The 18,861-nt window shown below is 31.6% G+C and overlaps 1 protein-coding gene across 1 annotated transcript in view; it reads right to left on the bottom strand.

The window, feature by feature from the left end:
• Positions 1-361: 361 nt before the first annotated feature.
• The window catches only part of LOC132754291 (hemicentin-1-like), a 60,704-nt gene continuing 42,204 nt past the window's right edge, over positions 362-18,861 (bottom strand). Inside the window, exons 9-15 of the mRNA XM_060744905.1 lie at positions 12,127-12,402; positions 10,183-10,473; positions 6,796-7,137; positions 4,729-5,046; positions 2,687-2,836; positions 1,276-1,303; positions 362-729 (exon numbers count right to left, since the gene is read on the bottom strand). Coding sequence (XP_060600888.1) covers positions 570-729; positions 1,276-1,303; positions 2,687-2,836; positions 4,729-5,046; positions 6,796-7,137; positions 10,183-10,473; positions 12,127-12,402 — 1,565 coding nt within the window. The 3' untranslated portion in view covers positions 362-569. The remainder of the gene's footprint in view (positions 730-1,275; positions 1,304-2,686; positions 2,837-4,728; positions 5,047-6,795; positions 7,138-10,182; positions 10,474-12,126; positions 12,403-18,861) is intronic.

Below are 18,861 nucleotides of genomic sequence, written 5' to 3'. Positions count from 1 at the left end.
TAGTAGTTCCTGGTTTAAAAGGAGTATAACCCATTTTTCACTTGTCTGGGCACACACACAAGCGCACACGCACGCACGCACGCACGCACGCAAGCAAGCATGCACGCAAGCATAACAATAAAATGTGTTTCAGAACAAAGGCATATCATTTTATCATCCAAAACATTAATTCATGCGTGGCAATTGGTCAAATATACAACTGGTTTCTTTGACTTAAATCTTTTCTTTCTATGAACGTGTAATAATTTGTATTCCAAACGTTATCCAATAAAGGTCAATTTTAAGTATTTCTTAATAAGCAGTTCATCGGTTTCTGAAACAGGACATTCATGATCAGTTTATAAAGCATCTCCAAGTCTGATAGCTGGTTATATTTTATTCAGTAGTATATCTTATCTCTTCTTTAATAACAACTTAATTTCATCTTTTTTAGACGTGACTTATAAGTAAATAATTGAGCGTTAAAAAGTACGTCAATTATAAACAAGGTACAACTCTTTACACTATAGAGTTAAGCACTATTTTCAAAAAATATAATTGTATATAGTTCTGTCAAAACCAAGACTTGTCTAAGACACTACGCCTAATACATCATACGTTTGCTTATCATCTTGTAACCTATTCTTCAGTGATGTGTATTGACAATCTCCTGAATCATCAAGATCTGTTTGCTGTTGTTCATCACTTTCATTTGTTGAGTACACTATATTTGTGTAAACTGGAACATTGCTGATGGCATAAGACAAGACAATAGTTCAATTTATTTGAAATGCATTGATGTAATACACAATTCGTAGAACAAACAGGCGTATGGAATATGTAAATTTCCACTTCGCTAGTATGTCTTGATGTCAGCTGTACAGTCTTACAATCTCTTCGGAATATATATTTGAAAATAAACGAAATTTAGCATATCTAGTTAGAATTCTTCATGAGCCTGAACTGGTTTCATAAAGTTAGGAGTCATTTATTATGACATAAATAAGTTCGGACTCACTTGGACTTTGAAATGTTTATTTTCTTAATCAATTCAATAGGGAATACAAATTTACTGATCGTATAACAAATATACTAATGTAATATTAAGATACTGTAAATAAAAGAACAATCTTTATTATAGTTTACAGTAAAAAATGTTAAATGTACAAAACGTGCTAAACATAAAAAGTGAATAGAAATAATCTCGATATGATATTTGCATCGGTTTAAAAATAGCACGTACTTAAAACAGAGCTTGCTAAAATTAAGTAGGATATTAATATATCTGACACTTACGTAACTGTCCTGCATGATGCATTTTCCTCTGAAATGATTTGAAAATAATCTCCTTTCAAAATGTGGAATCTATCGAGATTACATTTGTGAAGAAAATGATATGCCATCACAATATACAATATTGAATAGTAAGAACAGAACAATTTCTTTTTTTTCTCAACAATAAAACAACTTAAAAGTTTGTATTAATGCAGTAGCCTTTAATAATATAGAGGTCAATGCAATATTTCAGGATGATATATTAAAGACAATGTACAGATGTATCTAATTGTCGAATTGAAAAATAACTGTCCACTAGATATTGTTGCATGCTAAATATCTAAGCTCTTCCTTTCATTGTTCAGTAAAAGGTTTGTAAAGAAAGAAACATTATATCTAAATAGGGAAAGCACCGTTTGAAAGTCAATTTCGATCCATTTACTAAAATATGGACCATGTGTAGAGGTTACTAGATGGTGTTTCATGCTTTATCTTTGGCTTTAGCACAACAAATATTTTAAGTATTTTCTACATGTATATAATGAACACCGATGCACCCTCACCCTTCACTGCGGCGGGGTAAAATTTGATGGCAGACTTATTATTTGAAGAAAAAAAAAACGGTGATTGTTCAACAGAAAATGTTTGAGGCGTAAAAAAATCTCAGTCTTTTCCACAATTTTTTAGGAAAGATTTTTAAAAAATTACATAATTTTAAAACGGAACAACCTAATTTCCCTGGCGAGGGCTAAATTTGATCCCTGGGCTATAGTTAGATACGTATACAATATTTAAGATTTAACCCTAGCAGTTTTCAAAAGGAGAAATTTTAAGTGAGTATATATACGTATCTATTCTATAGCATTGAAAGTTTTGAATAAAAAATATTTTTTTTTAAATTTGATCCAAGGACTGAATATAATTTGAACAATCATGGTAGAAGTCCACTAGACAATGCCTTACGCAAACGACCTATCTTCTAGACCTTGAGAATTTCTATTTAATTTCCTATATGTATCACGGCAATCAGATTTTTTTTTTAAATCAAGGAACACATTAAGATGAAATCATACTTCTGGTTATAAAGGACTGGAATAAATATAGGTGGTTTTAAATAAGATGAGGAAGTTTTGAGTTCACTATATTATCTTCATAACACGCACGCATGAGCGTGCGCGCGCGCACACACACACACCAACGCACACGCACACGCGCACCAACGTACGTACGCACGCACACACACATGCGCACAAACAGACACACACAGAAACATGCTAAATGCCACCGCTTCGGTGGTACAAAACAGATGCATCACATTTATAATATGGTAATAATTTTTTTTATAAAAATCTCATAACCCCTACAGTTTTGGAGGAAAGAGAATGTAAAAAAAAGTAAAGCAAACATTAGTATATCATAAAAATATACTCACGTATTTTTCCGCCTTTCCGTTTTAGTAACAGTGTAACGTAACCCGCATACGTCAGTAGTATCAGGTTAATGAATCCAAGAACAATTCCTACGACTATGGCTTGAATGTTAGTAGTACTAACGCAGCTTGAATCACATTCTGCCTCTTTCCCTAGAACAGCGTTTAGAAATGATGATTTACGTCTTCTTATCGTTTCGTAATTTCCAAATATTTCAATGATTTTAAATTCTAAATTATTTCTTTCTAAATAAAGAAGAACAAAAAACTATGTTTAACAATATTAATGTGTACTCCTTTAAAACTTGTGACTATTTCATTTTCATCTTCTCAGTCAGCGATACAAAGATATATTTCAAAGAATAATACTTTATAATAGGAATAAAGATTCCGAATATACCCTTTGAATTGGAATTTCGTTATCCTTCAGTACCAATTGAAGATGGATTAGGTGACGTTACTAAACATCAAGCAACAGAAGGATGATCGATGAACTTACAGATAACTACTTATCTGAAAAGCAAACCTGTCGTACAACATGTAATACATTTAGTTGCGATTCTTCAGAAATTCCAGGGGTGTGTCAATTTGGCACTAGAGGCAAAATTTGAACATGTTTGGAAGAAATCCACTACAAAATGCCTCATGCCAAATATGTATCTTTAAGTCTTCGTCATTTCAGATAAGAAAAATTAAAGTTTTTACAACAAACATATAACGAAAACCTATCGCCCCCTTAGAGGCAACATTTGAAAATGATGACCTACAGATGGTATCATATACCTATTATATAAATGCTCTTGGCCCTTTACCTGCAGACACAAATATTTTTTTATTTTATTTGCATTTTTCCATTTCTAACCCTTTGATCTTCTTATGCAACAAACTGGAACCATTTGAACAACTTGAAAGGCCAATGACACATAGTACACATGCCACAACATTTGAAACTTTTTGTCAAAGGTACTTACTCTACAAATCATGAGGAAAAATACAAGCTTCCTCCTTTAGTGAATAACTACAATTGCTGACAAACCTTTCTGTATAGACTCATGAACCTAGGTCTTATAATAGTTTGGTTACGCGCGACGTAGGTTTAAAATTGCCTACTTAACCAAGACAAGCCTCAGACAAAACTGCGTTAATCCACATTCGAAACCCTAGGTTCACAACTGCACATGCTGAACAACATTTTCGTAAAATTTCATGACTCAACAGCAAATACGTTTTGGGCTACGCATGTTGAAAATTTCAAAGGTGCACAAGTTCAGATGTTAACCAACATTCTTGGATAGTTTGATGACCTTAAGTCAAGATGCGACATAACAGGAAGCGCACACACGGACGGATGGACGTCCAACAAGGACAAATGTAAATCCCCTCGTTATAGTGGGGGCACAAGATTTTGGAAATCTATACAGGATGATGTGGGTGCCAAATCATAGGCTAAAGCCTTGATTGTTCTAGAGAAGCCGAATGATAAATTTGTCGTATATCCTATAAGGAAAAACTATGTTCCTCCGGCGGCGGGGCCAATTTGACAAAAAGAGTCTAATTTGAACAATCTTAAGTGTCCATCAGAAAATGTGTCATGTATCTTAGATATAGCCCTTAGATTTCAAGTCTTTTTAAATATTGATATATAAGGAAAAGTCATGGCCTCCTGGAGTTAAACCAATTTTGGCCGGAAGACTAAACTTTGGATACGTGTTACCAAACAAGATTAAATAAAAAAAACGAAGCAAATTTGATGTATAGCTCTTGGAAGCTGCATATCTACTTAATTGTGGCCATAATTGTGTGAGGTTTAAATCAAATTTCTTCTCACCTTTCAAGTTTTTTCTCCTAACAAGAGTGTGTGATATAGACAGAAGGAAGGAGGTTACCTTTGAGTCTAAAAACCATCAGCACCTATGTTCACCCATAAGCAAAATTTTTACCCATAAGTACAGTATGTACAGGATGGATTTTTATCCCATCATGAAGCTTGACTTTGTGCAGACAAATAAAGTAGTGACTTTATGTAGCATAATTAATATTAAGACCTGTTATTGTAAACTGGATAGCAAGTGCATCTGCTTCATTTATCCAGCCAATATCATTCCCAGTGCGTACTCTAGCATCATATACATTAGGATGCAATCCGCTTATGTTGAAAGTAAAGGTAAGTTTCTTTGCCTGAAGAAATGCTGTATCAGTTTCATTAAATTTAAGTCTCTCAACCCAGTTGTCCTTTCCAACTTCAGTTGTTTCTATAATAAATGTTTGGAGAAGTCCTCCGTTGAAATTGCCGACTAAACGAAACGTTGGTATTCCATCTTTGAGGCCGGTGAAATTGAAATATTTAGGAATTGACGGCTTACCTGAAATGAAATATAGAGTTTTGCTTAAACATGGTCTTATTGCATATTTTATTTAAGTGTCACAATATAGCTTCATTTTAAAAATCTGTCTGTCTGTTTATCAACAAAAGCACCATTATCAACATACAATTGCATATCACCATCACCAGCTTAAGTTAAAGACAACCTTTTAAAATCAAAACAGAACAAACTTTGAGTCAAGAAATATCACTCTCTACAATGCGGAACAAAGCTTAAGGGCATATTATGCCCCAGAAATAAAAAATATGTTTACTTCTTTAGAAACGGTAAACGTGAATTCTATAATGTTTAAATAATGGTTTCAGAGAAATGTCAATTGCGTGTTACCTGGAATAATAGCAATAAATGTGCGTGACGTTAATTGTAAAATTACGACGTCACGTCCGTTGATATTATTATTATTTATTTACCTTGAAAAAGGCATACATTTGCCGAAACGTTGGAAAAATAAAAAATGATATTATACGTGTTATTGCTGTGACTTTATTATTTTAATAAATGTGTAATAAAGTGTCATTAAAGTAGCAAAATGTAAACAAAGTAGTATTTTTCCACATAAAATATTAAATCACTATAACTGTACTCTTGCAAATTAGCAACAGATGATATAGATGGTTCCAGTATCTGGCCAAGTAGTAACTTTCTGTATATTATAAAATAAAACCAAAATTAAAATGCTTTTGAGAAATAAAAGCGTTTCTTGGACAGAATGGGCTTTTAATACAATAGTATGGCATGAAAACAAATAAATTTTCAGACAAGAGAAAGGAAAAAATATCATAATTTACAGAAACATTCATTTAACAATGACCAGTGTTGATAACATCTGCAACATTGCATCAAAGTAAAAGATCTGCTTTAAATGCCCTTTGTTTTAGAAATAAAAAATAACCTTTCAACTAGAGCGGTCACGGAGTGACGAATATCACAACGTTAACATAGATAAGATAAGATATAAGGCAGTGCAATTCATAATTATGTTTAACCAAGAGCCAATGCCGGGCAACGCACGACTAATAATGACAACTAACTAGTGATGTTAAACGGACTCCTTAAGTGTTTTGCTGTGATCTTCAAGCCCTGACCGACGAACCTATCAAATCTAAGAGTATTACTTTATAAGTATATACACCACTTTAAAATAAAGGCTTGGTAGTAAAACGTATGAAAGTTTATTTGTAACAAACAAGCGCTTACTTAATTATTTAATTTTGATCCAACGGTATGATTTGATTAAAATTAGTACATGTCTACCACTTCATTTACTTGGCACCTGTTACCAACTATGTTATAATTTCTGATTTCTGTTTGAGCTCATATAAAATTAAAATACGCTAAGGCAAGGCAAATATTGTTTCAATACAGTGGAAAAAAACGTGGTAAAGGTACATTTATCAGTCTTGAACGATTTTAATCTAATTACAGAGCAAGTTCTGCAAAATTCTTGTTCACTTAAATATCAACACTGAAACTACAAACCTGCAAACAAACAAATGTGGCAAATTGTGAAAATAATATAATTGTACTGTGAGTATTAATTGTGAAAATAATATAATTGTACATGAACCTAGAACATACTTTGACAAAAAATGACTAACTGGATTCTTCAACTCAATAATCCTGATCTAAATTGTTACATGAAAACAAATTATTTGAGTCTTACATATGTCAAATTTCATTCAGCTGGTTATATTGCTTTATATAAATATAAAAAGATAAAAATCATACTTTGGGAGACATGTTTCAAAATCCATGACTTATAAGATCCAATCCCATTATCAATGACCAAGATGTAGTTAATAAAATCTGATTCTTCCTCATTCTTTATCTGAAGCTGAGCAAAGTACCCGTCTAGCTCCACTTCTTTTCCATAAAACGTGTCCTTGACGTTTCCTTTAAAGAATGACACTGTATGTTTGCTAGAGTTTGTTATCAGAGTTCCATTTTGGAATTTAAATCGCAAAGTTTGAGGAGGTGGGTCACTGTAAAATGGTGCTGTAATATTTACTGTGCTCATAGGTGCTCCAGCAAATATTCTGTCGCCAATTTTTAAAAGCAACTTTGGTGAAACTGAAATATAAAGTAAATATTCATCATATATTTCAATAAATAATAAAGTCAATAAAACTGATCTTTTTAATCACATCTGTAATGAGTATTTTACTTTCAACTTATTTCATCATCATTTTTTGTTAAGTTAAAAATATACTGTCTAACAATAATTAATATCCATTAGCTTTGTTATTTTAACAAAAGTATAATTAACGTTAACAGTCATCTAAATAAATGACTTTTTTATATAAGAATGTTTTGAATTGATTTATTAACGTACTATAATAATACAAAACTGGCTTGCTCAATTTTTCTCAGAGAAAATGGGATACAATAACAAGAAATGGCCCCTAATCCCATTTCAGTTGCACGTTCTTTTGTGCTAAGACAATTGGTTTCACAGAAAAATCTTTGGAGCATTTCAGTGATTGCGTTTAGATTTGGCATGTAAGTTTATCAAAACTAGAAATGTGCCCATAGGACACGGGTGCCCTAACATTCCACTGTTTTGTCAATCTTTGACTCTAGGTCAAATACTTTTGGGCTTAGGTGCCACAAGTTGAAAACTGAAAATCTTTTACTAATTAAAGGCTTCACAAAGACCGAATAAAACCACAAGCGAAGCCCAAGGTGCAAAAGTACACATGCTGACCAACATTCTTGTAAACTTTCAGGCCTAAAAGTCAATTACTTTTTGAGCTATGCATGAACAAATTGAAAATTGCAAACTTATACTAAGACAAGGGCCATAACTATTAACAAAACTGACAAAAACCTATTAACAAAAGTTAAAAAAACGTGCAAAATACCAGGTGCATAGCTTCACAGTGATGTCGATCATTATTTCTGTATAGTTTGTTGATTCTAACTCAAGCACTCAAAGAACACATAACACAACATAATGAAACAGTTTTCAGGGCAATAATTTTAACAATGCTGAATGAATCCGCAAGCGCAACCAAAGGTGCACAGCTACACATGCGGACCAATATTCATGTTAAGTTTCATGACTCTAGGTTAAATACATTTTGAGCTACGCACGGGATTAATTTAAAATGTCAAAGTTTCACTACATCTAAGGCAGTAACTTACTTAATTTTCCAATTTTGATCCAACGGTCATGATTTGATTAAACTTAGTAAATGTATACCGGGCCATTTACTTGGTACCTGTTTCCAACTATATTATAACTTCTGACTTCGGTTTGAGCTGATATAAAACTAAAGGACTCTTAGGCATGACATATATCGGTTCAATACCGCGATAAAACGTGATTAAGGTACATTTAGCACTTCAAATGTTTTTAATATAATGACAGAACAAGTTCTGTACAATTCGGGTTTACATGGAAATTAACACCAAAACTATGCAGACAAACGGATGGACAATAATCACAAAAAGTGAACCACCAATTTCAAAAGCTCATATATTCTTAAAAAAGCCTTTTAACAGTCACAAACATCACTGAAATCATAGTGTGAGTATAAATAGTGAATATAATATAATTGTACATCAACGTGGAACATATATTGTACATATCTTAGACTATTGTTCTGTTTAATATGTTACGTGGTAAACAATCATTTGGGTCTTACATATGTCACTTACATTCAGCTCGAGGTATTGCTTTACATGAAAATTTCATGTTTAGATATGTCAATAGATAAATATCAACAAAATACATACGTTGAGAACAGGTTTTAACAGCCATGATTGAATAGATCCAATCCCGTCATCATCATTTATACATTTTAGTTATGCTGTTATGCTATGTAAATAATACACTGTGTAGGTATAACTAATATCAATTATCTTTGTCATATTAACAATATTATAATAAACATTAACAGTTATCTTCCAGTAATAGGAATGTTCTGTATTTCTGTATTAACTCACTCAGTGCCAAGGTACATAAAAAGGTCAAAAAGAAACATTTTTCATTTCCTCAGTGGAAGCGGGGGACAATAACAAGAAATGGCCCATAATCCCATTTCAGTTGTATGTCCTTCTGTGCTACAGAAGAATGATTTTTGGAGAATTTGAGTGAGTGTATGTATAGTTGACATGTAAGTACGTAATATCAAAACAAAAGTCACATTTGATTTTGGCTGCAATTAACTAACTATTAACAGTTATACCACCTTTTAGGCAATATTTAAGTAAATATATTGGTTTCTGCAACTTTTAACTCTTGAGCAATTTCAGTTATTGTCTTTACAGGTGACATTTAAGTATGTAATATCATAACACAATTTGAGTTGGAGTTTCCCAGCAACTAAACTTATCATTAATAGAATTAAGCAGCTTTTTAAGCTTAGAATGAGACTTTTCCCCCCAACTATACTATTTTCGAAATACAGTAGCAGTGGCGTTGACATTGAACCTAAGAGGTTTTAACCAATCCGAAGTGAGATTGAGTCTCCACATTAACTTTCAATACTCTGAATTTGATTACAATATCACATTCCTTAAAACATCTGGAAACAAAGAGATCCCTCGGAGGCATTTATCACAACAAAATTACATAAAAATTGCAGACTCGGATTAATTGAGTCTGTGCATGAGGGATAATGAAGAAGGGAAACATCCCTCAAACCCCCTAGTATCGGCTTAAGCGGTACTCAATTCTCAAAACGTAATAGTGTTATAACTCTAGTTATTGTCCGAAAACCACTTTTCTAGCTTGATAATATAATGTCAATCCAAACTCTAGTTATCAACGGAAACCATCAAGCTAGACTGACAGATGATTTTCCTGAGGTTCTTAGAATCCTTTAATATTTTTTATCTCAATAATGTTAATGATGAGTAACAATGATATCAACATCAATTGGTTTTATAATTATATATACAAAAAATATTGTTAAGTTTAAGGCACATTTCTAAGTGATCAAGACAGTATGTTTACGAAACACACATCCTCCTGAAAACACAGAACTTTAGATCTTGGCCAACTAGAATATGTTTAATCAATTTGGGAGGCATTGAAATTAACTTTAAGATTTGAGTAATCTTTCAACAACCAGTAGAATTCCTTTTATGCTAAATTTGATTATCACAAACCTTTAACTTTAACAGTGTTGTTTCCACTTTGATCAAGCTTCTGGTTCCTGTCACGAATGCCATTATTTGCAACACAAATATATGTACCACTATCTTGAAGTTGAGCATTTTGTACTTCTATGACACCATTGGTTGGATTTTGTACTTTAGATATAACCACATCTCCCCATTTATGTACAATTGACGAGATATGATAATATGCAGGCCTTCCTTTAGGTTCACATTTAACTGTTAAGATGTTGTTCTCAGTTGGATTCCGGCTACTTACAGATACAGTGATATCTGGAGCATCTAATTTGTTTAAAATTGTAATAAAGTTATCCGCATGAATGTGACAACGCTTTTGCATGTTTATGCAATAAACATTCACGTATAAAATAAAGTTGACTGTGTTTGGTCTTTATCAGATATACGTCCATCATACCGGTATCTTGTTTTCAATTAGAAAGGTTTTCACCTTCACATTGGACGTTTGAATTACATTTCAAGGAGAGGACATCAGACACACATTGTTGAGTATAATACTTAATTCAAACAATGTGCTGATACAATCCGAATGAACAAAATACACCGTATGGTAAATGATAAACTAAACGGTGTTATGAAATGGGCTGTAAGAATTTCCTTAGCATATTACTATTTGTCACATATATAGAATGTATGCGAATTTTCATGTATAATAGTTGTTATCCTGAACTCGGCCAGCTTAACCCCTGGTATAAAATAATCCATTGCAGTTTCACGGTGCACTACAGTTCACAATAGATAAATAAATATTTTGCACTCATTTCTTGAATAGTGTTTTAATAAAAGTTTGTTTGTATCCGCGGATTAGCTGGGAAAATCCAAAATAGTTTAAAACATAATTTTAAGACTTTCTACCTGGGGACCCATTAATCCCCTTTTATTTTTTATTTTTATACTTTTTAAACTCATTTTTTATAATAAATAAAACCCGAGTTTATTTAAATTCAAATTACAATTTAAAAAATTTAAAATTTGGGGGTTAAAAAGGTCTTTTATTTTAACCACGGCCCTTGTGTTTAATCTACCCCAAAAAGGAAGTTCCTCTCATAATACACAGACGATTTCCCCGGGGTTAATAAATTTAGGCAACAAATTAGTTTATTTGTTGGTTGTGTGCGTGTGTGCTTTGCTTTTGGTTTGGTCTGTGCGTAGGGGCCCCTATATATGTGTTTTTGATAGGGAAAACATTTTTTTTAAATATAATATTTTAATGGTTAAAACTTTTTAAAAAAACCAAAGGGTTTAATTTTAAAAATCTTTTTTAAAGTTACATATAAATATAGCCCCTTTCAAAAATTTCGATGTTTTAAATACATAACCATGTCTATATTTTATTCTTTTAAATTAAACATCTTCGGAAAAGGATAAAAAGAATAAAAAACACTGAACGAATAAATAAATGAATTAATGAATGAAAGAAAGAATGAATGAATGAATGAATGTATGAATGAATGAATAAATAAATGTAACAGAAAAATTAATGCTGCAAAAATATTACTTAACAAATAAGTGGCAAAATATGATTGTCATATAATGACTAACTGTTGTCGCACACTGACTTAAATCATTGTGTTCGGGTAGTTATATAGTGCAATATCATATATCAATAGTGCGAACACAATTTGATAATTTAACTGACACACATATTATTAACGTAAATTTCATAATCTTGTAAAATGATCACTCGAATGAAAACAAATTATTAAGTATGACGGTTCGATTTGGTTGGTTAGATGTGCTTATATCGTCGCTTAGAATCGGCTTCAGCGTTTTTCATTCCTGAACACGAAAAGTATTCGAATCAAAGATGCAAAACTGTCAGTATATAGATACGTATAACATTAGAATAAATAAGATTAAAATTTGCTTTAATTTGACTTTTTAATGATTATAAAAGAACAATTTAAAACAACTTACAGTTAACAATGACATTTAATTCTTCTTCTGTAATAAAGTTATGACTTGGATAATGCGTTGATGTTGCTGTAGCTTTACATGTGTATTCCCCATGATCTGTTCTATCTGTATCATCAAATGACAAAGTAGGACCTCTAGACTGTTGTCCTACTGCCCAGTTTACAACTGGGTTAGGGTTACCAGTTGCATAGCATGTTGCAGACAAAAATTGACCCTCATCATTTGTTATTGTATTGACTTGCTTCCCATCCACCAGTATCTGAATTCTCGGAGAATCTGCATTATATACACAGAATATGTGTCCGATTAAAACATTACAAAAAAACAACGTGATGTGTAATTGTTAAGATTGGTTAAAACAATATGCGGACTATATCCGAATTCAAAAGAAAAACGATGCATATATATATTTCAGTTGGTCTTCACCCTAAATGTAATATCATGTTTAAAACTACTAAAGAGTTTATCAAAACAATGGTCAAAACAAATAACTTTAATCAGACTAAAAAGCCAAGATATCATAATATCACATCATTAAATGATTCCAAACATGCTAATGGAAAATATTAAATAAAGAATTATACACAGGCTCCTTGTAAAGAAATGATCTTTAGATCAACTATAACTTTTCACAGCGGCTTTTGACTTTGTTTTCTATTTAATAGTTAATTTTATTACTGTTTAACAGGACAGCAAATTACATATAAACAAACAAATTAATTAATTAATTTGAACAAATATATTTTAGAAAGTGCAGAAAAAATGTTATCCTTAATCCATTTTCTCTTCGGCAATGTTAGTCAAGTAAAACATTATATTATTGAGAAATTATGATGTACAATGTAACAGTTCACATATGAAATAATATCTTTTACGAAACATAATCTTTAACAAAATGCATACATAATGAACTTTAAAAGGTATGATGTTTTACCATTATAAGATTCAACTTAACTTAAATATTAAGAGATTAACGCATACGATTTTAAACGACAAAATAATGAAAAGTGTTCAAAGTTTTAAAACCAAGAGTTACAAAGATAAAAACTAAAAGATACCTGAGTGATTGCAATAAACAAATGTGATATAGAACAGCTTTTAAAAAATTAAATCATTCATTAAATCACAAAGGATAATAGTTAATTATTTCGACAATAAAAAAAAAACTAGAAAAGTGTCAAGACACAACACTCATTCATTTGGATCGATCACACACATAATGTAACTGCATTTGTCTCTCTGACAACATTTGTATATACAGGCGATGTTTACAAAGGTCAAGTATCATAATTTGCAGCAAGTAATATATGAGGGTTTTTCAAAATGTCTGTGACAAATTTTCATAGACGGTTAATTGTTAATGCCAGTCTACAATGATTAACATATATAACCCATATCTTTTTTAATTAACAGTGCATTAAATTATTTTCAAAATATATACTCGAAATTTTGTTATATTTACGACATAGATATGAGCTACCGGCGTACGTCAAATAATCGGCATAATGCTATGAAAAAGTTGGAATATATTACTTATATTGGTGTAGTGTGAGACGGAAAACGTAGTAACTGATATTTTCTTGTTTATTTCTACAAAAACAGTACAATTCTGCAGTCTACGTCTCTCAACACTTAATGCTTAAAATTGACTTTTCAATGATTATATATTTTTTTCTGTCAACAAAGCAGGCTACAAAATAGTATATTATAACATATATTATCAATCATTCTTACATATGAACTTTGTATAAATTCATACAGACATATATATGCAATCACCCGATAGACAAGTTATGCACGCACCTGTTATAGCACGAGGGCACTACTACACATCTATAAATATCATGCAGAAATCCAATGAAACAGAAGATAGCGAGGGGGTCAATTGAACCGTGACGGTAGACAGGAGAAACATGTGTTAACTTAATTGTCAAAGGCTGCTTGGTTTAAGATGTAATAAACATGACACTGATGTGATGAAACTTTTATTCAAAGAGCACGACATTTTATTATTTACTGAAAGTTGGTTAAATGATTCATGAAGTTAATGGTTTTATAAACTTTGCTGTTAATAGAAAAAGTAAAGAAGGTGCAAAGAGAGACAGTGGTGGTGTAATTGTATACACCTCTGAAGAGATAAACGCAGTGTTGTATTCCTTTAAAGTGTAGAAGATTGTATTATTTGGTTACAATTAGATGGCAAATTGTTTTTTTAGACTAAAATGTACCTACTTGAAGTAGTAGATAATTTATTCTTGTACAAAATATATTTGATATAATCTATCAAAATATATTTCTTAATTATCTTTATATCTTTATATCTCTCTATATTTCTGTTTTAAGTACCCAAGCTCATTTATGTAAGAAATTCAAATGTTATGTTTTAGGCTTTTAAACGTCAGTGGAGTCCCTTTAAGAAAAAGCCAGGATAAGCAAGTAAATGAACATCGCAAACTTTTATTAATTTTTTTTGCTGAGAATTTTAAACGGGAGAAACGGCGCTGATAAAAATTTGGGTAAATTTACATGTGAAGGAAGAAGTGTCATAGATTTTGTTTTATGTAGGCCCGACCTGATGAAGTATCTTACATCCAAATATTATATATGATTATTGTGTTGTGAATGTTTCTTTATATTCAAAGTTAAACAGTATTGATGATGAAATTGTGCAAGATAATATTAACAATGGTAAATTATCATGCAATGAAAATAAATGGTATGACAAAGAATGTGTTGATGAAAGAAAGATTTCTTTTACCAGTGTTTAAATGAGCAAAGAAATAATGAGTGTAATGAAAATAGAATACATATGACTAAAGCTAGAAGTGAAACAAATGTCTTGTAAGAAATAAAAGGTATAATTTTGACAAAATGCAAACTATAAAATTAGAAACAATGAGACTTCAAATGCAAAAGAGTTTTGAAAATTGTTAAAAAGTGTGTGTGGTAATAATAGTTCGAACAATATTTCTGCTGATCGTTTTGCTGAATATATTAAAGCGGTTAACAATCCATTGTCTGCATTTTTTAACCTGAGGATGATATTATACATTTTAAAGAAACATATCTTAATAATTAGCTTAACGTTATGTTTTCAGTATTGAACGTGGAAATTTCTTCTGCTGAGGCTTTAAAAGATTGTAATGAGTTAAAATTAGGAAAAGCGGCAGGTCCAGACTTAATTTTCAATGAACATATTTAAATATGGGTCTCAAAATAGATTTTTCCTATTTTTCCTTAAAAAAATATTTAACAAAATTTTGACCTCGGTTATTTCCCTGAAAAGTGGACTGAACGATAACTCATCCCTTTACACGAAAAATGGTGATACAGATGAACCTAGAAATTACAGACCAATTACTTTGTTAAGTTATTAATAAAGTTTTGAATAACCGATTAAATTTTTTGGCCGAAGACTATAATGTGTATATTGAAGCAAAGGCAAAACTATGGGACCGATTGATAATTTTATTTCTACATTGAATAATTAATCATATGCTTAAAGATCCTGTATGTTTTGTGATTGATATTGTTACTGTGTGTATACCACACTTGCAAAAATTATATATGTAAATAGTTATGCAAATAAAACAATTTTCAAACATTAAAAAATATGTAAGATGTGTACTGCAAATATGTGCTCATTATATTTAATCAAAAAATTACATGCATTCATTTCTCATTGAAAAATTTGACTTAAAATTTATAGAACATAAAATTCTAATTACCTCCCTTTATTTACATGAAATGTTAAAATGGGTAATATCGTTATAAATAATGCTTATTTTAACTTACAATATTGACAAATCTTAATTTGAGTATCATATTTATGAAACAAAACCATGAAAAAAAATTGTTTGACAGGATCTTTAAAACAATCTAAACCAGAGTTTTTGAAAACTGAAGAAAAAAAATACACAGGGTCTTGTTTATCAGTATCATTTTATGTTAAGCTTCCCCCGTTTTATTATTATTATTATTATTATTATTATTATTATTTAGGGCACACACATTGTATTCATTGTGGATCATACGCCGCTTTTCATGAAATGGCACTAACATGTCACACTGAAGTTTCCATGATCACTGCCATATGAATGAACCTGCTAATGTTTCTAATTTCAAAATTTACAATTACATGTTTAAATGTTATATACTGCTTAATCTGGTGCTATTGGGCGTGGACAGTAGCATGCACTTTCCAGTACTGTCCACGAACAGGGCCAAAGTCGGCCTGCAGCATTTTCAATATTGCTGTTTGGACTTTTGTCTCTTTATGTATATAATAACATAGTATTATGCTTTAATTAAATGTGCAAATGAAGAGACAACTAGCGCCAAACACACATGCAAACAACTGAATTTTATTTTGTTTGTGATCATCTTGTGCTAGGCCATTGGCACTCAGTCATATATTCATATTTGTCTGTTTTTATGCTCCCCGAAACATTTCGGGGGAGAATATAGTCGTCGCCTTGTCCGTCTGTCGGTCTGTCCGTCCGTCCGTCTGTCCGCACTTACAGGACAGTACATTGTAATTATGTGGCTAGAGGGACAATAGGTAACTGTTCTTTCTCTTTGATGTCATTCATTCCGTAATGCTTTTATGTGGCTATTTTCTTTTGTGTGGCTAAAAAGAACAATAGAGAGAACAATAGAGTAGCCACATAATTACTCCCCTGTTAGAACGTCCGTCTGTCCGTCCGTTGTCTTGTCCGGAGCATAACTTGAAAACCCTTGAAGATAATTTGTTGAAACTTCATACAGTGGTAGAGGGCATTGAGGGGGAGTGCAGTGTTAAAGAACATATCTCTATTTTGGCCGGTTTTTTAATCATCTCTTATAGAAAAAACTTGTCCGGGGCATAACTCTAAAACTATAAGAGATATCAACATGAAACTTTATAGGTGAATAGATCTCATTGAGTATAGGTGCAGTGCAAAAGAACCATAACTCTGTTAAGCCTCATTTTTGAATTATATCCCCTTTTAGAAAAAACTATTTTTTGAGTTATTGCAATTTGTTAATTTTAACACTTTGAACTTTGTCCGGAACATAACTCTTAAACTATAAGAGATATCAAGATGAAACATTGTAGGTAGATAGATCTCATTGAGTATAGGTGCAGTGCAAAAGAACCATAACCCTGTTAAGCCTCATTTTTGAATTATCTCCCCTTTTAGAAAAATCTTGTCCAGGACATAGCTGTAAAACTATAAGAGATATCAACATGAAACTTTGTAGGTAGATACATCTTAATGGGTAGATGTGCAGTGCACAAGAATTATAACTCTGCCTTGCCTAATTCTGGAGTTATTGCCCTTTTGTTTTTTTTTTACTTTTTAAGTTTTTCGGGATATAACTCGGAAATCATAAGAGATATCATCAAGAAACTTTGTAGGTTGATAGATCACATTGATTAGAAGTGCAGTGCAAAGAACAGTAACTCTGCCTTGCCTTATTTTGGAATTATTGCACTTTGAACTTTTTCCAGGGACATAATTCTGAAACTACAAGAGGTGTACTTTCCTGTGTCCAAAACCTATTCGGGGAGCATCACCCGGCTCAAACCGGGCTCTTGTTAAAGAAAGATTCTACAGCTTAATTTTTTGAGAAGGTTATTCCTGATCCAGAAGTGTTCTCCTGCAAACAAGTGTGTCGTTTACCATTCTGCTCTATGCTAGTGCATGCAAAAACGGAAGCTTGTACTTAGACATAACATATAACACTCTTGTTTACCTGATGATGAGGGGATTTTGTAATATTTGTCGAAAAAATGCTGATCTTACATATCTTTATAAGAAAAATATATAATTAAATTGATATCATAGTATTTGACTGATTAATTTCACAAATATTTATTGTATATTATAAACATGATTGTAAATCAGTGATATTGTGAATGGTAAAGGTCAACATTTTTCTGGCTTCTGTATAGTTTGGTATAGTTTGATGTGTTGACCTGTTTTGCGTTGGTATATACATGTAGCTGATTTGACTAAGCCAAATGATTTAGATTACTAAAAGTTGGGAATGTTTTATTGTTGATTTGAAAATCATATGAATGTTAAATGAGAAATGCATTTATATCAGGTATGTGATGTAACAGACTGTGGTGTGAGTTTTTGATTGTGACATGGTTATTGTTTATGAGAAGGCAAAGTACTATTCAGTGTAAGATTTTTTACACGTTTGTTTATACGGAAAAACTCACATTCACAGAGCTCTGAAAAATTTCGAAACACATATATGACGTGGAAGTCAAATTTAAAACAACACTACTGTCATGCTAGTATTTTCAGTACAAAAGCAGTATACCAGCTTTTTTGTAATAAATGTTTTTGCTTGTTGTTATTAAATCATGCAGATACATAAACTTAACAATATGTAAGTGCCCATTTGGTTGTGAGAGTGTCAAAATGATAAAGGTAAACATTTTAATGGCTTCCGTTTTCATTCCTATAGTGGACAGGGCAAGGTAGATTGTTACGTAATTCAAATATGACCTTGACCCTAAGATGACCTACCATCAAGGTCAAATACTGAATTTAACTTGGTGTCATATTGTTAATATTTATTTGTTTTCACAAGCATACTTAAGAAGTCCTATAAAAATATGTTGTTTTTTTTTTCATTTTAAATGTAAAAATACATATTCAGCAACCAGAGGCAATTAATGCTAAAGGTAGTAAAAAGAGTATGATTCTGAAATTAATAAACAATATTTATAATTTT

The sequence above is a fragment of the Ruditapes philippinarum genome, unplaced genomic scaffold (genome assembly GCF_026571515.1).
Source record: "Ruditapes philippinarum isolate M1 unplaced genomic scaffold, ASM2657151v2 ctg959_1_1_1_1, whole genome shotgun sequence".
Classification (NCBI taxonomy): Eukaryota; Metazoa; Mollusca; class Bivalvia; order Venerida; family Veneridae; genus Ruditapes; species Ruditapes philippinarum.
This window is presented reverse-complemented; position numbering and strand designations above follow the sequence as displayed.